Below are 18350 nucleotides of genomic sequence, written 5' to 3'. Positions count from 1 at the left end.
TCGAAGCAACGTAACAGAGGTCTGACTTTCATCGACACGTACTCGGATTAATAATTCTCAGTCACTGCAGTCAATTTTTTTTATCGACGTGTCATTGACTGCGAATGTCAAAGTTTTTAGCCGGACAATTAATTTGAACATTTTCGATAATTACGTACTCAGATTTACTCGTTAAGTTGGATTGCCTCATATATATCATATCATTACGTTCATTTATGAACTACTTGAAACAATTCTAGTCGATGCGGATCCTCTCACTTCTGTTTTTCAAAACAACAATCAATGAACACTTTCGCGTCTTTGATGAAAAATTTTTCATACCTACCTAGGTGGCTAAACTATACCGGGCGATTTCGTATTGTTTGTTAAACCTTAAGAAGATAATCAATTTCGTTTTTTGTCTGTTCCCAATTGTCTTACAGTGGTTGGTTTACAACGCTCGAAATTCTTACGTTCATTCAATGCATCATACAAAAAGTAAACTGTTATTTATATCATACCTAAAACCGGATCCGGGTAATTTTGACGCTCCGTTACGTTCCCTTGACTCGCGGGATATATACAATAATTTGTTGATTTGTTATTATAATTAATATTACAACAATTATTATTATGTTATTTACTTTTATTAATCACTCTTGGAAGTCAAAAATGAATCAAGTTAAAAAAATATAATATTCAAAATAGAAACTATAACCGTATTTTTTCTTTATTCTTTCTCTTTTTATTTTTTTGATGATTTTAATTATATCGTATTTGTTTTTTGTTTTTTTGTATTTTTGTTTTTTGTCCTCTTTCTAATTACTTTGTTTTGTTATTGTTTTGCGTTTCACTTTGATAATTATTGATTTTTTTTTTTTTTTTCCCTCTGCTTGTTTGCTACCATGGAATTTTTTCTTCTTTCGGAAAACGCATCGAACATGATTTTGTACGAAAATTTACACTATGAAGTAATTAATACGATATAAAAGGTTTGGTGAACTTGACCGCGTCCAGCTATAACCAGTTCTCGCCTGATTCAAGGATTTCGCTTAGACAAATTGCCTTTTTTTTTTTGACATCTTCGCATCATTCTTCGCATCATTTCCATCTCGAGAATAAGGACGCCGGATAAAGTTCACCGCGTTCAAGCAATAACGCAACAAAAGGGAAAAGTCAAAAACTTATTCTGTACCGAGCTGAAACCATCTAGGTATATGTATATGTATATTATGTGAGCTGCTAAAGCTACCGAATAGAAACAACTGAGTCCTGATCGCTCATTTTGAAATTTATAACTCATTGACACAATATCACGAAATACATATTACAAATTTAATTTTTAGACTTTATTGTGTTAGACCTTAAATTTTTAAATCGTTTCATTCGCACACCCGGCGATGCATAATTACATACTGCCGTTATCTCAATCTCGCGATATCTTTCCGTCTCATTCTCTCTATCTTTCATCTTCGGTTTTCATTTTTATTTTCATTATTTTCATTCAATGTTCAGTACCAATAAGAAAACAATCGAATTCCACGATAATATATACCACAAAAATTCCTGCGCATATTATGAACAAATTGTGACCTCGTTTAAGGAACTTTTGACTCGACAATGTGATAAGTCCCAGGAAAAACCGATCGTATTAATTAACACAAGTTACGGAACTGGTTTTTGAAAATAATAATACTGTCATCACCATCTGTGTAGTTCAATATTTCAAATGCGTAAGCGAGAAAACACACCTCAAAGATTACACGTATTGCAATGTTATTATAAGTATCAGGGCTGATAGCCGGAGTCGCTCAAAAAGATATTAGCTTTGATTAAGCTGGACAATAACGTCCTATGTATGTTAAATATATGTTACATATAAGTATGTATACGATAGTAGTAATGTACGTACGTAAAAAACAGTTGAGCATAAAGAACCGTTTTCTTAGATTACATTAATAGTACGTCAATTTATATTTATTTATTTTTATTCATTTTTTCTCGCTTTTCAAGCGGTATGTAGTGATTTGTCTTCGCCCTGTTACCGCTGCATCTTACTTTAGAGGTTGCACATTATATACGATTAGACGGCTGAAAGTTTGGCCGAAATTTGAGCATTTACAGGTCGACAGCCAATTATTCAATTCGATCGGAGTTTGTTCTATTCAAAACTATGTGGGTCAAGGTTCGTTTGCATTTTTCTTTTTATTAAAATCACTTAATAGGCAGCATTTTTATCAACTATAACGTCAACCATTTCTGTCGATCACATGTTTCAGCGAAGCCCACGATATCTCAAAAACGGTTCAGCCAATTTATTTCCAATTTGAAGCTACAGTCTTCTCAGTCAGTATATCCTTTGACACATTTATTTTTCTCCAACAAAATGGCTTGCTAAAAAATAGCATAAACTCTCCTGTCCTGAATACTCTCGCCAACTTTGTAGTGAATCGGTCAAAGTCATTTTTGAGATATCGTCGGCACCGCAAAACACATCATTAAACGAAACGGGCAACGTTATTGTAAATAACAATGCTTACTATTGATTGAATATAATAAAGAAAATATGTTGTACAAGTTCGATCCACATACTTTTGAATGAAACGATCCCGAACCGAATTGAATAATTGATATTCGTGATATAAATTCACAAAATTCACAAGTATCTTCAGTCATCTACACCCGTACATATATATACCGCCTTAATTTGCAACTCGACAAACGAATTGTCGCACATAACATTGGAACCGGGATGAACGTAACGTACATCATGCACACCGTCGCGAAGACCCTTGTAGACCAAGGCGCGTGGAAGACCCTCACTCTGACCGATGTGTGTGTGTGTGTGAGTGTGTGTGTGTGGGTGTGTGTGTGTCTGTCTGTGCCTGGGTCTGTAAAAATATGCAAATCAAATGAATCTAGCCAAACTTCGCACGATTTACTCCTTATCGACACCCTCGCGAGTCTCCGGACCGAGGAGCGTCGATTCGTCCTCCTCTTGGCTCTCGATCTCCAGGACCTCGACGTTCCTTCGTTGAAGGCGTCGCGACGCCCTCCACTGGACGTAGGTCATCAGGATTATGCTGAGGATGGCGAGGGCCGCCAGTCCGCCTAGGATGAAGTACACCATCCTTGGAACTTGTCGGATTCCCTGAAACAGAGTCAGCACCATAAGCAACTGCAGGTTGTTACTTCAATTTCATGTACATACTATCGACCCGCCACGACTTAATGCTATGCTTTTCTCTGCCGCAACATGATCGATACACCCAAGTTGGACCTAGCCATGCACGATCAGGAGCATTCAGATTCCACGCCTCGATTCGCTCCCTCGTTCAATGAACCGATATATCTGACAAGAGCTTCGTTTCGTCTCCGATCCTGAAGGCGGATTCTCGCCCCCAAACAAACACACGATTCGCATTCAAGTTCCAGTTGGAATCAGGTACATACACCGCTTGTCCGGACACTTATTTGCAGTGCTCGCGGTTACCGGATATCGCCGGATAAGAACGGGATAAGATCCAACTACTTTGAGTTTTTTGCACGAGGCAAAAGTGACAGATCTTTTAAGGGTCGAGAATATCAGGCAATGTTCCAGTTCGAGTTTAAAAAATTTGATGCCATGTCAAATTCATCCAAATCCAGCAGTGGAAAATTCAGGATTAGGTAATTAGCGCGATGTGAAACGGTAACGGAAGTTTTCTTCATAAATTTGATGCTGATAGCGAGTAGAATAAACCGTCCGGATAATCAGTTTCTCAAAAAGTTTAAGTCTCCCGCGACTTTGCAACTGAAAGTCCTGGAAGTTTGTAAAATTTCGCGACACATTTTCACGGAATACTCAAGTTTTTCATTTGGATTTTTTCCATTTATTCATCCGTATTATCTTCTTTGTTTTTTTTTTTTTTTTTTTTGTAAAAATGCTTAGAGATCGTTTCTAACTATGATAAAAAGTTTTAGAATCCGTGGAAATTGTAACTAGATCACGGACAAGTGAAGGGTTATACGGTTTTACTTGGCGGTCCAAATAATTTGACGCTTCTTCCGTTGCAAATAAATCTTAATCTTATCGCAAAATGAACAACTCAGGAGTTGCGAATCATCATTCGTTTTACCGAACTTTATGAGCAGCTTATGCATAATATAACGTTCGCTTCTTACAAGATTTTCTTATACTGAAATTGATTTATGATATTATCAGTATATCCAATAAACTTGTCTGAGAGTATATCGATAAAAGCTCGTTCCTGTCAAGTATCCTGCCGTCTGTTTTCTGCTTCCTGGCAAGCGTCATTGTTAAGAGGTAACCCCACTCTAGCATTTTGGAAAATTCGATTTTTTTTTTTTGCTTAAACAATAGTCTAGGGTCATAAAAACCATACCCAGTTGGTCTCATGGTGAAATTTTTTTTTTTTTTCAAGTTCCATTCTCGATTTTATCACAGTACCTTGGAGTGCGCGCTGAGTGCTCGTAAAACTTTTAACGCATTTTTCACGAAACCACATTTTTCAAACTGAGAGGACAAATTACTTGAACACCGTTGCATGGATCGGTTCGAAATTTTGACAATATCTTCGCAATTACATTCTCTGTGAAAGTGCGAAGCCATTTTTTTATTTAATGCCAACATTTTTTTTATAAACGATTTACTGCTTATTTTTTGGCAAAAAATCGATTTATTTCGACAAAAATTAATTTTAAAAAATCCTGCGCACTTCCATAGGCAATAGTGTATAGATTATTAATTGTTTTTTGTTTCAGATCTTATACTTTACGAGAAATCTATCCTCCCGTGAAGATGTTTTAAAAAAATATGATTTCGAAGATTAGCTCTGTCGTTGCCATTTTGCAGCAGAATGATGATAAGAATAATTTTTTTCACACTTCAATATATGTAAACTAAACCCTCTGAAAACAAGGCCTTCTCCATTTTCTATACTCTCAAAATAGATCGTCAAAGTTAGGCCTTTCTTTGGCCGCTAGAGTGGTGGTAGCCCTTAATTAATCATTTCAGAGTGATTGAATCATTTTACGATTGCTTCGGTGCAACAAACCTACCGTTTCTTCCACTCTGATAAATTGTAAATTTTATGTTGTTGACAAATTCCCCATAGATCATGCGGGACGAATTCCTTTCTCATGTTTTCAAACAACTACAAAAACAAATTAATAAGGTCACTGTGTAGATTGCAATTATTAAACTTGTGCTAAATTCAGAATCATTGCTTTAATCTCTGAAAAATCAGACAAAGAACACCATTATGGTGTGTGAAAAAAATAGAAATATTTAATTGTTTTAAAGTTATTAAAGAGCAAACACTCTTTATTCGAATTTGAGGTTTCCAAATTTTCCACGATAGAGATTCATCGGTGGTTTCATTTCCTGTATCCTGATTTCATGATTTTTTGCTTCAACAAACTTTATTCCTGCATCATAAATCTGATCCACCGTTATGAAAAACGAACAAAACATCCTAATTTTCTTTAGACTCTGTCGAAAACGGCCCCACATGAGGGGAAACAGCAATACGTATACCAGTCGATCATGAAAACAAGGAAAAGCACTCACCTTCCATTGAAAGTAAGATGACGGATCGGCAAAGGACCATTTTTGCGGCCAGGGTTTGATCGTGCCCTCCGGAGTCTTGAAGATGAGTCCTTCGAGGCTGAGTCCATGTGCGAGAACGCTGGTCGTGATGTTGCCCTTCTTGTAGGAGGCGATGCCTGCCTTCATGTACATCTGCGGTATGGTTTCGTTTTCTCTAAGCTTCAAGGTGACCCGGGGCAGCTTCCTGGGGACCTCGGTCGAGGACGAGGGGTTCGCGGATAACCTGGAGGTGGTCGACGAAGCCGAGAACGTCTGCTGCTGGGTCGAGAAGAACGTCGTGGTCGTCGTCAAGCTCAGGGGAGTTGAACTCGGCGCAGAAGTCCCGAGGAGGCCATTTCCCTCCGGCTTCGCCGAAGTCGCCGAAAGCTCGTCGTCGAGCTTAACTTCCTGCTTGTCCGTGACGACGTCCTCGGCGTCAGTCTTGGTCCCGTTTTTGCGGATACTGACCTCGACTCTTCCCATGCTCAGCATCGTGCTCGCGAACAGGTTGTGGTCCTTCTGATTGATGAGAAAAGGGGTCGCGATGCAGGAGAGGATTATCAGCGCAACGACAAGCGCCATCGTGCACCTCAGGACCATTGGTCTCGCCTTGCTCGAGGCTGCGGGGGAAAATCCCGCGGCGGCATTGAACTGATCGGTCTGTGGTAAGATGGTGTACTGAAGAGACGCGTCGCCCTTTCGCACTGTCTTGTACATATTTCGCTTCTGTCTGCGACCCGCTTCACCTGCGGATAATTTCACCCCATCGGTTTTAATCGATGTTGCACAGGTATATCGCGAAACTGAGTACCCAGCCATTATCCTCATAGACTTTGTGTGCGCGGACGTGTTGCACACTCTGAAACCGGGTTCAAATACAAATTTGCAATTCATAGCAGCTCCGCGAACAATACATCCTTTCATTCGGAGTTGACACTTCTATTTCCTAACCGCCGCTTTATGAAGAACGAATAACTACGCCCCCGATGCTTATCGCGGTCATGCGAAAAAATACCCATCCGTGTCACGGATGCACCTGCTAAGGGGTAAGGACGCAAATTGCCAATTTGTCTAATTTCTGTACCCAATGAGATGAAATTTTTTCTTGCTTTATTACGTTCGGCAAAAGAAGTTCCAGGATTCAGATTTCCCGAACATACGGCCTTCGACGAGGTAAGAAACTGTTTTCTCTTACGCGTAAAACCATCGAGGATAAATACTTGTCACAAGATTGCGCTCTCATAATTTTATCGAGTATAGGCGATGTGTCTCCAAAGTCCTTGAACCGTACATCAGCTGTCACGAAATGCAGGTAAGATGTGTTTCTTCTTCTATCGATTTAAACTTTTAAAAAACGAAAAGCGTGATAATCTCGTCAGTTTTTATGTGAGAGATAAATTTCAGGCAGAGATTAATGCTCGTTGGTTTCTACACTGCAATCTAGCAACGCGTATCTCTCTGAGCCCATTCCGTGAGATAAATGAAAACAAACGAAAAGTAAGATTCGACGAGGTTCTTCCTTAGTCGGTTGACTCTAGGCGTAAGAGATATTCGTCGCAAAACTGACAGAGCGATAGCTGAATGCTATTTTGATAATAAATGCAAGGATTGGGGCAAAGTTCTCGGTGCGAATCTCGAAATGAAGAATTGTGTATCGAAAGAACAACTTACAGTATGTCTCAACAAAGAGTGGCGAGATTCTTCTTCGTAAAAAAAATTTTCCACACTGGTCCTCAAAACGAACGTGCTTCTCCGGGACAGGCTGAACCTCGCCTGAGAAAATTCTGCCACGAAAATGCGCAGACTCGATCTTCAAGGGAGGAATCGAACGCGCTTGCGCCTCTGCAAGCCTCCTTATATTTACGCTTTTCAATTTATAACGCAAGCTGCGTACATGAGAGTTAATAGATTACAGAGAATTACAATTGATCTTGAATAAAATCCGACCGCAAGGTTGGGATGCGGATACCGACGCATTTTTAGTAAACACCAGATACGAAGATAATTTAATGTCAGAGGAAAAAAATCAATATCTCGTTAATAACGTTATTGCAACAAATTTATTAGTGTAACAAAAATACGTTTTTACATCATTGGGAAATATCGGAGAATCAAATCCGTGAGTTATTTTTCGGCGATACGCAACTCCGTGTTATACCTACATGCATACGTATGTACATTGTGTATGTATACCTAAATGGAAGACCTTATCGTGTGATAAAATGAATGAACTTAGTTCTATACCGTGGCCGTACTTTGCGTGCATATCTTTGGTATATCTGTGACAGCACTGGGGTTTTATTTCGTATGAATTGATTTTCAAAGGACTTTCAGATCTCCTACTCGGAATACGGTTTTTCTGCACATTTCTCTTCCGCCTCCTTTCAACGTTGGTTAAAGAATTAAACCTTATGCGGAATCGATTTAATACCTACCAGCCTCAGACCGGCTAAAAGCTAGTTGTGGTTCGACTCGGTACCAAGTGCTGCGCCTATCCACACCTGTGCCTGTTTCAATCCACGTTAGTAAATATAAATCAATTGTCTGCACGCAGACGGCGTTATTAATCCATTTTACACAAACGTCGGTCGCTCCGTATATCGGAAAAAAAATGTATTCGGTACCCAACAGTATCAGCCTTTTCGGAACATCGTCTCCTCGTTTTCTCTTCAATTTTTTATTTTCGAATTCAATTTATCGTGGGCATTGCGGTCGCCGATGTTACGTGTGTCGCATCCGCCGAGGGCCAGAGCTGCGTGACCGTCTTCGTCTGCGTGAGGAAGTTAATTCCCTGCGAAAACGTTATCAGAGTTATCTCCGTTTCCTTTCGCGATGCTTCGCTAAATTTCACCGATAGTGATTATTAGTCACGGGGACCTTTTTTTATTCATTTTCATTTCAACCTCAAGCATAGACTCACAACAGATGTAAAATGTATTGCAGGATTCACGATTTATTGGTTCCTATGAGACAGGTTAAAAGGTTTGTCGCTTTTTTCATTCCTTTACTAAAAATAAATAATTCATCCTTCTATTGCATCATATACCAGAGAAATTATTCATTTTCAGCGAAACTTGCTGTACAATTGATTTACCAAGCAGAACTGAAATTTTATTCGTAAGGGAATGAAGGTTACTAAAAAACATGAATTGTATCCATAGATAAATTTCACGGTTATTAGCCGTTTTAAATGTTCCTCAAGTCTCTGAAAGCTTTAATAATTTATGAAGACATAAAAATTCTGAACGAATGAAAAGGATATTTCTAATTCAGCGTAATGCAAACTCCCTTGCATGATTTGTAGTCGAAATTTCGAACATTTTGAATAATATTACGAATCAAAAAATATTCTGTATCTTATTAATAGTCCAAAGACAAAATATGGATACCAGCAAAAGATCGTGTATCTTTGTATATTCAAATCGAACTCGAAATACTTCGAGACTAGTTTTGATCCTTGAAGCATAACAATGTGAAAGACAGTACGAAGAGTACATTTAGAAAGCAGATAAACATCTCGTGTACTCACGTATTTCCCATAGAAATTATTATCTCCAAGGAATGAAGCCCTGCTGCCGGTGAAGCTGAACATCGGAAGCGGTACCGGAATTGGAACGTTGATGCCGACCTGACCGACGTCAGCCCGATGAGTGAAGCTCCTGGCAGTTGCGCCGTTGGTGGTGAAAATGGCTGTTCCATTTCCATACGGATTGGCGTTGATGATGTCGATGGCCTGGTCCAGAGTGTCGGCGTTGATGCAGACAAGAACAGGTCCGAATATCTCCTCCTTGTAGCAACGCATGTCGAGTTTGACGCCGGTGATGACGGTCGGCCCGACGAAGTTACCCTTCTCGAATCCCGGCACCTCGACGCCTCTTCCGTCGAGCGGAAGCGAGGCGCCCTTCTTCAGGTCGGCGTCGATGATGTCGAGGATGCGCTGCTTGCTCTGCGGCGATATCACCGGGCCCAGATCGGCGCCTGGAACATGCCCGGCGTTCACTTTGAGGCCCTTAGCAGCGCTGACGATGTCGGCGATCCACTCCTGCGACTTCCCCACGAAAATCGCCGTCGACAGGGCCATGCAACGTTGACCCGCCGCTCCGAAAGCTGCCCCGACGATCTGACTTATCGTTTTGTTCTTATTGGCATCCGGCATCACCACGCAGTGGTTTTTTGCCCCGAGGTTACACTGCACCCGCTTACCGTGGGCGGAACCCTTCTTGTAGATGTATTTACCCTGAAAGGAATTTCACGCTGTAGGCAAAAAAAAAACAGTAGGAATATCTGTAGACTGTAATTTGGTCTCGATTTTACACCATCTGATTTTGAATATCCGAATTTTACACAAAAACTCTTCCGTAGCACTTCCGCAACGACAAATTTTCGGTCTGTTTTATCATCAATATTTTTACAGTCTAACAATAACCAAGGAGTTGTTGAATATTATAAAATTGTATCGGACGGCGATTTCTTCACACATTCTACTTGACAAAAATATCCACGTTTTGTCAATTTTTCATGTAAATTTCATTGATTTTGACAACATTATCCATGAACGCATGAAATTATTCCCTTGCCTTAAATTGACATAATTTTTTGAATCAGTTTCGTAATAAACGTTGCTTCAACAGTGTAGCTAAAGTGACACTAAGCTCATACTTTGACGTCATTCTTTTCAGTATAACCTGATGTCAGACGTATGGATCGCATCTGATTGTGAGTTTCGCTGACGGCTTTTTATTGGAGTTACGAAAGACTGTTGCTTCAGCGACATATTACAAGTTTACTTGCGATACGTTTAGTCCGACACTAAACTATCATAAATTGCGGGATGAGTTGAACCAGTGTATCTGATACGGTATATCTCTCTGCCAATTTACATAACAGAGATTGCTGGAAACAAGTAAAACGAACTTGAACAAACGAAGTAGTCATGGCTGATCATATTAGAGTCAGTATACAAGGTCTACACGATGTATCGAGTGACGGAGGAATCAATGAGCTCAAGAATACGTTAACGAGAGTTTACAACCTCTGAGCATAATGAGCCATTATGTGCTAAACCATCGCCCTGTACTCACGGCCTGGTCCGAGCCGACAAAGGAGATGGCTTTGATGTCCGGATGTTCGCATATAAAATCAACGGCCTCGTGTTGCCCGTGAATAATGTTGAGGATGCCCGGCGGTGCTCCGGCCTCGGCGAATAACTCGGCGAGGATCATCGTGGCCCCGGGAACTCTCTCGGACGGTTTTATGATAACCGCGTTGCCGCAGGCGACGGAAACCGGTATTGACCACAATGGAATCATCGCGGGGAAATTGAACGGGCAGATCGCCGCAGTCACGCCCAAAGGAAGCCGGTACGAAATCGTGTCCATGTCCGTGGCTATGTTCGGCATGCTTTCCCCCAAGAGGAGAGACGGGATCCCGGCGCAGTTCTCAACGACCTCTGAAAGTCGGGGGTTTCTTGATAGAGTCGCCGTTCTCGGGGGCATGAATTGTTTTCGGAAAGGGAGGAGGGAGGGCAGTTTCGACCTCCAAGTTTTACTCACGGAGTCCACGCAGCACGTCACCCTCCGCGTCGACCATCGTCTTTCCATTCTCCTCGACAATGTTCTCGGCGATTCTTTTCTGCGAACATTTGTTCTCTCGTTAGATATGCGAGTAATTTAAAATCGAAGGTTGAAAATACGAAAGACGGGGACAGACCATGTTTGCTCTGATAAGGGCTTGGTACTTGAGCATGACCTGTTGACGCGTAACGACGCTACTCCATCGCCACTTTTCGTAAGCGGCTTTCGCCGACTCGACGGCGCTCTCCATTTCGGTTTTCATCGATTTTGGTGTCCTGCAGACAACCTCGTTAGTAGCCGGGTTGTGGACATCGATGAATTCCGACGTCTTAGAGTCTACCAAAAAAAAAAATTATTATAAATTACAGTCCTACATGTTCTAACCGTAGTTTGCAATGAAGTCGAACATCTAACTGACGAAAGGACCTTAGCCCAAACATATTTTCACACCAGTTCCATTTACCCTTGATCGAATCGCGAGAGGAATTAGCCAGTAATTGGGAATTCGATAATTGTAACCGACAATTGCCGGTGGGAATGTGTTAATTCATTGCAGTCTGGTTGATCTCTAAATCCGTCGATAATCGATCGTTATTGGTCAGAATACTGTGAGTATGATCGCGCAAATGCGTTGATCGGTAGTCGCATCGTCGTATTCTTACCAACGAATTTTCCATTTAGGTACATTTTGACGGCCGGCGCGAGGGAACCGCCGGAGCTGAAAGACCTGGCATTGTTCTTTAGCTAAAAGAAAAAAATCGTTACGTAAAATTAATAAAGACTCACGGTGAATACGTCTCTTTATCAATTATTGCTACAAGGGTTAAATGAGATCGCCGCTATCACTCAGAGCTTTAGCGGCAGGCTCGAGCATCTCAACAAAACAACATGAGGCGATGAAATGATAAACGAATCAAAGTCTCGGGAGAAAAGAGACTAACATAAGTCAACCCAAAATGCTTAAAAACAGTTTCTGCATATTCGATAGAGGTAATTATTATCAGAATATTGACGATGATCGAGAAATGAGAACGATTTTTAGAAATCGGATTTTGTATTGATACGGCTGATTTTTTTTTTATGCAGATATGACTTGATATCAAATTTTCACGATGCATATTATACTTGGTAAGTTTATACATTATATAGGTTGGTATCAGATGTTCACCTTGCATATTATACTTGGCAAGTTTACAAGTTTTATAAGTTGGTATCAAATGTTCACCTTACATATTATGCTTGGCGAGTTTAGTTTTCTTTTACTGATAACAAATCCTTGCAATAGCCCTAAAACCTGTAGTATATGATGCGATAGTGAGGTATCAAAAAAAAAAATCCTCAAACAAGAACTGATATGTCAAGAAATTATATTACATAACGCTTGTGAGCGAGATACGTGTACGAGAATTGAATTATCAACGTTGAATTCTCTAATCTGAAATCGCTGTCCCTGAACTTGAAATCGCAATAGTGGACACACGTTGCGCCAACTTTGAAGGTGAAAAAAATACCGCGAAAACCGACCAGCCGACCGAGCAAAATGACGTGTTCGCGATTGCAACAAGATATTACGAAAATAACCCGGTCCGACGGACACGCGGACTCGCGTATTTCGCAGGGCTGAAAGCAAACGTAGAGAGATCGAATCTCGGCGAGCAAATTGCATCGATTCAAATACACGCACACGTCTTAATTAATTCGAAACGATGCAATGAAATCGCAGACTGCAAGCCTTACAGCCACCTTCACGTTGGTCGCTCGACACTGACTCTGCGTACGATGCAACGGGTATAAAAATAAAGATCGTTTCCTCACACGCGAGTTTAATTTCAGTGCGTATGTTCGAATTACCTCGCATATTGATATTTTGGCGAGGCGTGACATCGCGGCGATGTGATTCCTCTGGTGAAGCCTGATCAACTGGAATAGAGTCGAGCAGCAGGTTGGCCTTGTTGGTCTAATCAATGCGCGGCACTATTTGTGTTAACCGGGTTGTACGTCGCTCGGCTGACGTCACGAACGGCCGATGTTTTCAGGACCGATAACGCCGCGTATTGCCGCTGATAACCGATTGAGGTTCGACAAAACCAAGTACATTTCCAACACCGTATTTACACATTTTAAACAATGCTTGCCGTGACCGCTTTTAGCCGGTAGAAAATCTCAATTGCTAATAATTTCATCTGCAATTCAAGCGAGGTGAATGATGTCGCTTCGTGTCGAAACAACGTTTGTTACTAGACCCGTTCGTGCCTGTTAGCAACGACGATGGTAACTTATCCGTCGAGTTATCTACGGAGGGATGGACCGGTTCTACAGAAATCTATCTTACCGAGGTAAAATCCTACGGAGAATATTGTACAGGATCTATTCTACAGAAACTTAATCCTACAGCGTTTCTCTCTATAGGAAAGTTATCTAAATAAGTTGAGAACCACTTGTCCAGAAACTGTGTTCAAGTGATTCGTGGCACTGTGATGGTAAGTAAGTTAAGTAATATCTGAAACGATAGAAAACGATCCCCTGATAAGAACGCAGAAGGTGACTGTATAAGCCCAAAGATTAGAATAAGTTAGGCATCACTTTCTGTAAAACCGCATTCTGTAGAAAAGAATTACTGTATGAAAGATTATGATTATGATTTCAGGATAAATATTTTCTGTAGTGCCGTACTTCCGGAGCAAAGATATTATAGAATATTCTCCGCGAGACTTTTAATACGTGGGATAAATTTTTATGGAACCGGAGGCCTCCGGTTAAAGAATCATTGTCGGTTACTCGTCAATCTAATAAAATGAACGGCAGATGGGGACACGTGCTTCATAAATCGAAGCTTTTTCAAAAATTGGTAATATTGATACGAAATTGCACTTCGATCAACGACGCTGCTGCAACATTGTATCAAATGCGCGACATTTTTCTTCTCGTCAATCTCTCTCGCTATAATTACGCTGACATTTTTAGCGTTAAGAACCAGTCTCGTGTCAACAAAATACGAAAGAATTTATTCGCGTACACACTTATGTGTATGCAAGCCTACAAACGAGCCGTGTATCAATGCACAAGACACACTCCTTTTGGCGCCGTTCCGGCGCGATAATTAATGTAAGATTCTAAATATTTCCTTAATTCCAGGTAAATTATAACCCGTTTCGGCCGTTTGTTATAAGAACCCGCTGATAGACGTTATCGCGAGGTGCATCGTTGTGTATGTACAAACTTTTCCACGCAAGATTTGACAACTAACGGTTTTGTAACCGCAGGTTATAATTGCAATACCGAAAAAAATAAATATACGTGTATACATATGTATATACACACACACACGCACACATATATCTATAATATCTGTCAGAAAGAGAGACGATGAAAGTTGCTTTTAAATCCGTTTCGCATACGTCTCCTATACGAGCTTTTACTTCCGCTCTCAGCCGGCTCTGTTTTTTTCTTCTACTTTGTACTTTATACAAACGTTTATATCGTCTGAGAAAAAGTCTCTTTCGAATACAAACAAGTTTAATTATACATTAATGAGTACTACGAATTAATGGAAACCGTATAGAAAGCTTCAATAAATGATGAAATCCGTGAAAAATAGATGAATACATAAATAGATTTGATAAAAGCTTATATTCAAAATACGCGCTGCAGCAGAAAGGTTTTTTGCGGTGACTTTTGCGCTCGAAGCTTTGCCGATTTTTGAAACAACTTCCATTCTCTTCAGCTCGTTTATGAATAACAATTTTTTTCGCACATGTAGATGAATATTTGACCAATGACTTGAATGACTCGCCTTGGGATTGATAGAGCCGAAATAACGAAACAGCTGTCATTTACTGGTAATTCGGCGTTTAACGCCTCCCGCGATGCCCGCATGATGCGGCCAATATTGTACAAATTATATTATAATTCGGTAGAAATCGTGAAATGAGATTACGCAGTACACGCGGGTCGATATTTGGAAAATTAACGACATGCGCATACATTCGGGAGAGATTAAAGTTCAAGCGTGTTTCATTCGACTTATTTATTTCTTTTCATTATTCATTTTCATTCTTTCTACTTTCATATCACAAGTGCGTTTATCATGTGTGTTCAAGGCCTGCGAACGATTGGCCAGCAGAGAGAGAGAGAGAGAGAGAGAGAGAGAGAGAGAGAGAGAGAGAGAGAGAGAGAGAGAGAGAGAGAAATAAGAAAGAGAGAGAGAGAGGGAGAGAACGAATTACAAAGTAATTATATCGCTCACCGATGTGGAATATCTTGAATAATTGCGATAAGACGTAATCATTTACTTCTCGGACTATGTGATATACATGTGTGTATAAATAATGTTTAATGCACGCAATGCATTTTGTAACACGATGCGGTTACTCCTTACGATTAGTCCGGAATATTAACCTCGCGTCCAGACCACACGAGCCGCAGATTTGAATGTTCATTTAGACTTTTTCTCTTTAATTTTATATCTGGAAGTTACGAATCGGCGCACACAGCTCTGTTTTCGCCTGTTTACGCCACGGGCAATTCCCCGTATAGTCTGGCAGTGAAATATCGTTCCGTTTTTGCCTCGGTCTTCGGCGCATCACGCGCATTATATATATATACAACTTTAAAAAGCCAAGCCACCTTGAACCAACAAGAAACACTGCGCCATGAGGTTCAACGTTGTCCTAAAAACATATAAAATTAGCCAGAGATCTCTCTCACTTTCATTTTCCAAACGTTAAGAAAAACAACTCGTTATATATACCTCCTGCCACGATCGAGTAGACAGACGAATTTATCTATCCGGTTTCTAAATATTTCGCATCAAATGAAATTTGTAATAGGATCCCTTCTCTCTTAGACATTACAGATTTCAATTGAACGTGAGATCCGTTTTCGCATCCGCATTCGTACTAGAGTTTCAGTTTCAGGTGCACGGTATCACCGCAAAAATCATAAATAATAAGATATTTCAGAAGTAATTGATTTTTCGCTTCTTAAATCGACGTCACATTGTCGCGGGTATGATAAACGATAAAATTTTACACCTTATCTGCATACGTCTCTCGGCACTCGTGTGCTATACATACCTTGTATCTATAAACACGCGGTGATGCGTGAAGGAGATGACTGTGAAAGTTGTGTCACCTATAACGTTAACCGATGTATAGGTATAGAGAGTCGTCTTTTCTTTCTTTCTTTCTCTCCTTTTTTGTTTCTCCCATTCTCTCGCTCTCTCTCTGACTCTTTTCATTTTGTACAAAGTCTATACGTCGCTGATATATATATATACATGTATGTATAAAATATATATATATAAAAGTCAGATAGGCTTGTGTCTATTACACACACTACCTGGCATTTACAGTAGTCATACACGCATAGTGTAACCTACGCGTAAAGTAAAACTCCACGCATACGTAATCTGGCTTAATATTCCACGCGGCAATACGCGCGTTACAAAACTCGTTACAGTGCCTCAAGCAGTCGTACCGGATAGCATAACCCCACCTCAAATTCTCCTCCTTACATATTTCACCCACCATATTATTACACTCACTTAAGGGTATTTCATTTACTTTGAATCAATTCCGTTTCGCTGTTAAAAGAAAAAAAAACGCAATTCGACACCGTGTTTATACTAACCAGGATACCACGGTGAACGGTGTATTTTTTTACGAACAAAAAAAAAAAAAAAACTCTTTGAATATATATAAAAAATCTCTCCGGAAAATCCTCAAAAGTTTTCGTTTGAAAATTTTCACTAGAAAATTGTGGCTAAATGTTGCATCAAAATTTATACCCATTTTCTCAAAACTATAGCTATATGTAAGTTTCTTTCTGTTTATCTGGAAAAAATTATATTCATCACATTAAATACAAATTTTGACGGAGAAACGTAACTTTCCCCAGATCTTACGTAGAATTAAACACACGTGGAGTAAATTTAAAGAAAATCTGTAAATATTGTACAACTCGAGAGGCAATTCTCGAAACTCGCTAATTATAACTTTATCTTCCGGTAGTGAGTTGATTTTTTGAAGATAAGAGTCGATCCTGATTACAACGAGCGACTCGTAAAATTTGAATCAATTTCTTGGCTCGCCGCTTCTTCTCGTCCGTCCGAATAAGCGATGTTATACAACCGGCCATGTTGGTAAAAATGACATTACAATCCAGCCGCTTTAAGAAGCTACAGGTATATTGTATTTGAGTATTCCGACGCGCACGCTGGATCCTCCGCAACACATTTACATTCGTTCCTCCAAGCAGAGGTATACATGTAAGTTGCGCATGCTTTACCTGCTCTTATGGCCGTGCTTCGCGTCGCTTCAACTCGACTCGTTAGCATTCTCAAAACGAAATATACCCGACCGACGAGACGACTACGTCTGCAGCCGCTTTGAATCGTCGCGGCGATCATTCGAACGTGTGTAAGCAATTTAATGGAGACGTGCGCCGTAGCTGCCTGTTGAAAGTCTCGATGCAGTTACGGCTCAACTTGCGTACATACGGTATAACAATATAACAAACAAATCAAAATACGATTATAATCATCGTCCCACGTGTGTCGCCAGGTAAAATACCTACCTGTATCAGATACGGGCAATAGACGCCATCGGCGCATCTGCGGTACGTTGGTAATGAAAATATATCCGAGTTTTGTTCTGGAAATTTTTCCCGTCATCAATTTTCTCCGGGGTATCGGAAATCCTGGCAAATATTGAACGAATAGCGAACGCAAAGCACGCTTAGGCACTTCAGGAATATTCAAGGTGTACAATATGCCTCGGAGTGTCTCCTCTCCCTCTCTACATATCTTCTTCTTCGTCTTCTCCTCTCCTCTACATATCCATGCAGAATAAATTCCTGACGACTGGATCGTCCGTCTTCCGCTAAAATTTGACGCGCACGCGCTACAATACGAGATTCTTTATCTAGTGATCTTTGCCAGGACGACCAATCGTCGTGAACGTGAGTAAAAAAAATTTTTCATGTCACATACATCGCGCCGAACTGTCGTCCGAATTTATAACGGTTGGTCGCCCTGGCAAACAACGATATTCAGATTTTCTCGCGTGCGCGTTAAGTTTTAGCAGACGACGGAGCGCGTAGTCGTTAGAAATCCACTCCGTATACGACTCAACGTCTCTCCGTCTCTTTGTCCGTATGTTCGGCGTGTAACTCCGTTACCACTGAACCGATTTCGATTCTTTTTTTTC

General features: G+C 40.4%; 2 protein-coding genes across 3 annotated transcripts; both read right to left on the bottom strand.

The window, feature by feature from the left end:
* Nucleotides 1–794: 794 nt before the first annotated feature.
* On the bottom strand, nt 795–7335 carry LOC124222519 (uncharacterized). The gene is made up of 3 exons (XM_046633593.2): nt 7241–7335; nt 5552–6315; nt 795–3130 (listed from the first exon to the last, which is right to left on the bottom strand). The coding sequence occupies exons 2-3, from the start codon at nt 6284–6286 to the stop codon at nt 2918–2920; spliced, it is 948 nt and encodes a 315-aa protein (XP_046489549.1). The 5' UTR covers nt 6287–6315; nt 7241–7335; the 3' UTR covers nt 795–2917.
* Nucleotides 7336–7610: 275 nt separating this feature from the next.
* Nucleotides 7611–13134, bottom strand: LOC124222517 (probable methylmalonate-semialdehyde/malonate-semialdehyde dehydrogenase [acylating], mitochondrial). 2 transcript variants are annotated; one of them, XM_046633589.2, is made up of 7 exons: nt 12994–13134; nt 11805–11886; nt 11279–11478; nt 11122–11200; nt 10651–11018; nt 9099–9806; nt 7611–8360 (listed from the first exon to the last, which is right to left on the bottom strand). In XM_046633589.2, the coding sequence occupies exons 1-7, from the start codon at nt 13024–13026 to the stop codon at nt 8259–8261; spliced, it is 1572 nt and encodes a 523-aa protein (XP_046489545.1). In that variant the 5' UTR covers nt 13027–13134; the 3' UTR covers nt 7611–8258. The 2 variants fall into 2 exon arrangements, with proteins under 2 accessions (XP_046489545.1, XP_046489546.1); XM_046633590.2 differs by lacking the exon at nt 11805–11886 and having other exon boundaries at nt 12994–13116.
* Between the last annotated feature and the right edge of the window lie 5216 nt (nt 13135–18350).

This window comes from Neodiprion pinetum, chromosome 6 (assembly GCF_021155775.2).
Source record: "Neodiprion pinetum isolate iyNeoPine1 chromosome 6, iyNeoPine1.2, whole genome shotgun sequence".
NCBI classification, from domain to species: domain Eukaryota; kingdom Metazoa; phylum Arthropoda; class Insecta; order Hymenoptera; family Diprionidae; genus Neodiprion; species Neodiprion pinetum.
Note: the sequence above shows the minus strand (reverse complement) of the source record. Positions and strands in the feature narration are given on the sequence as shown.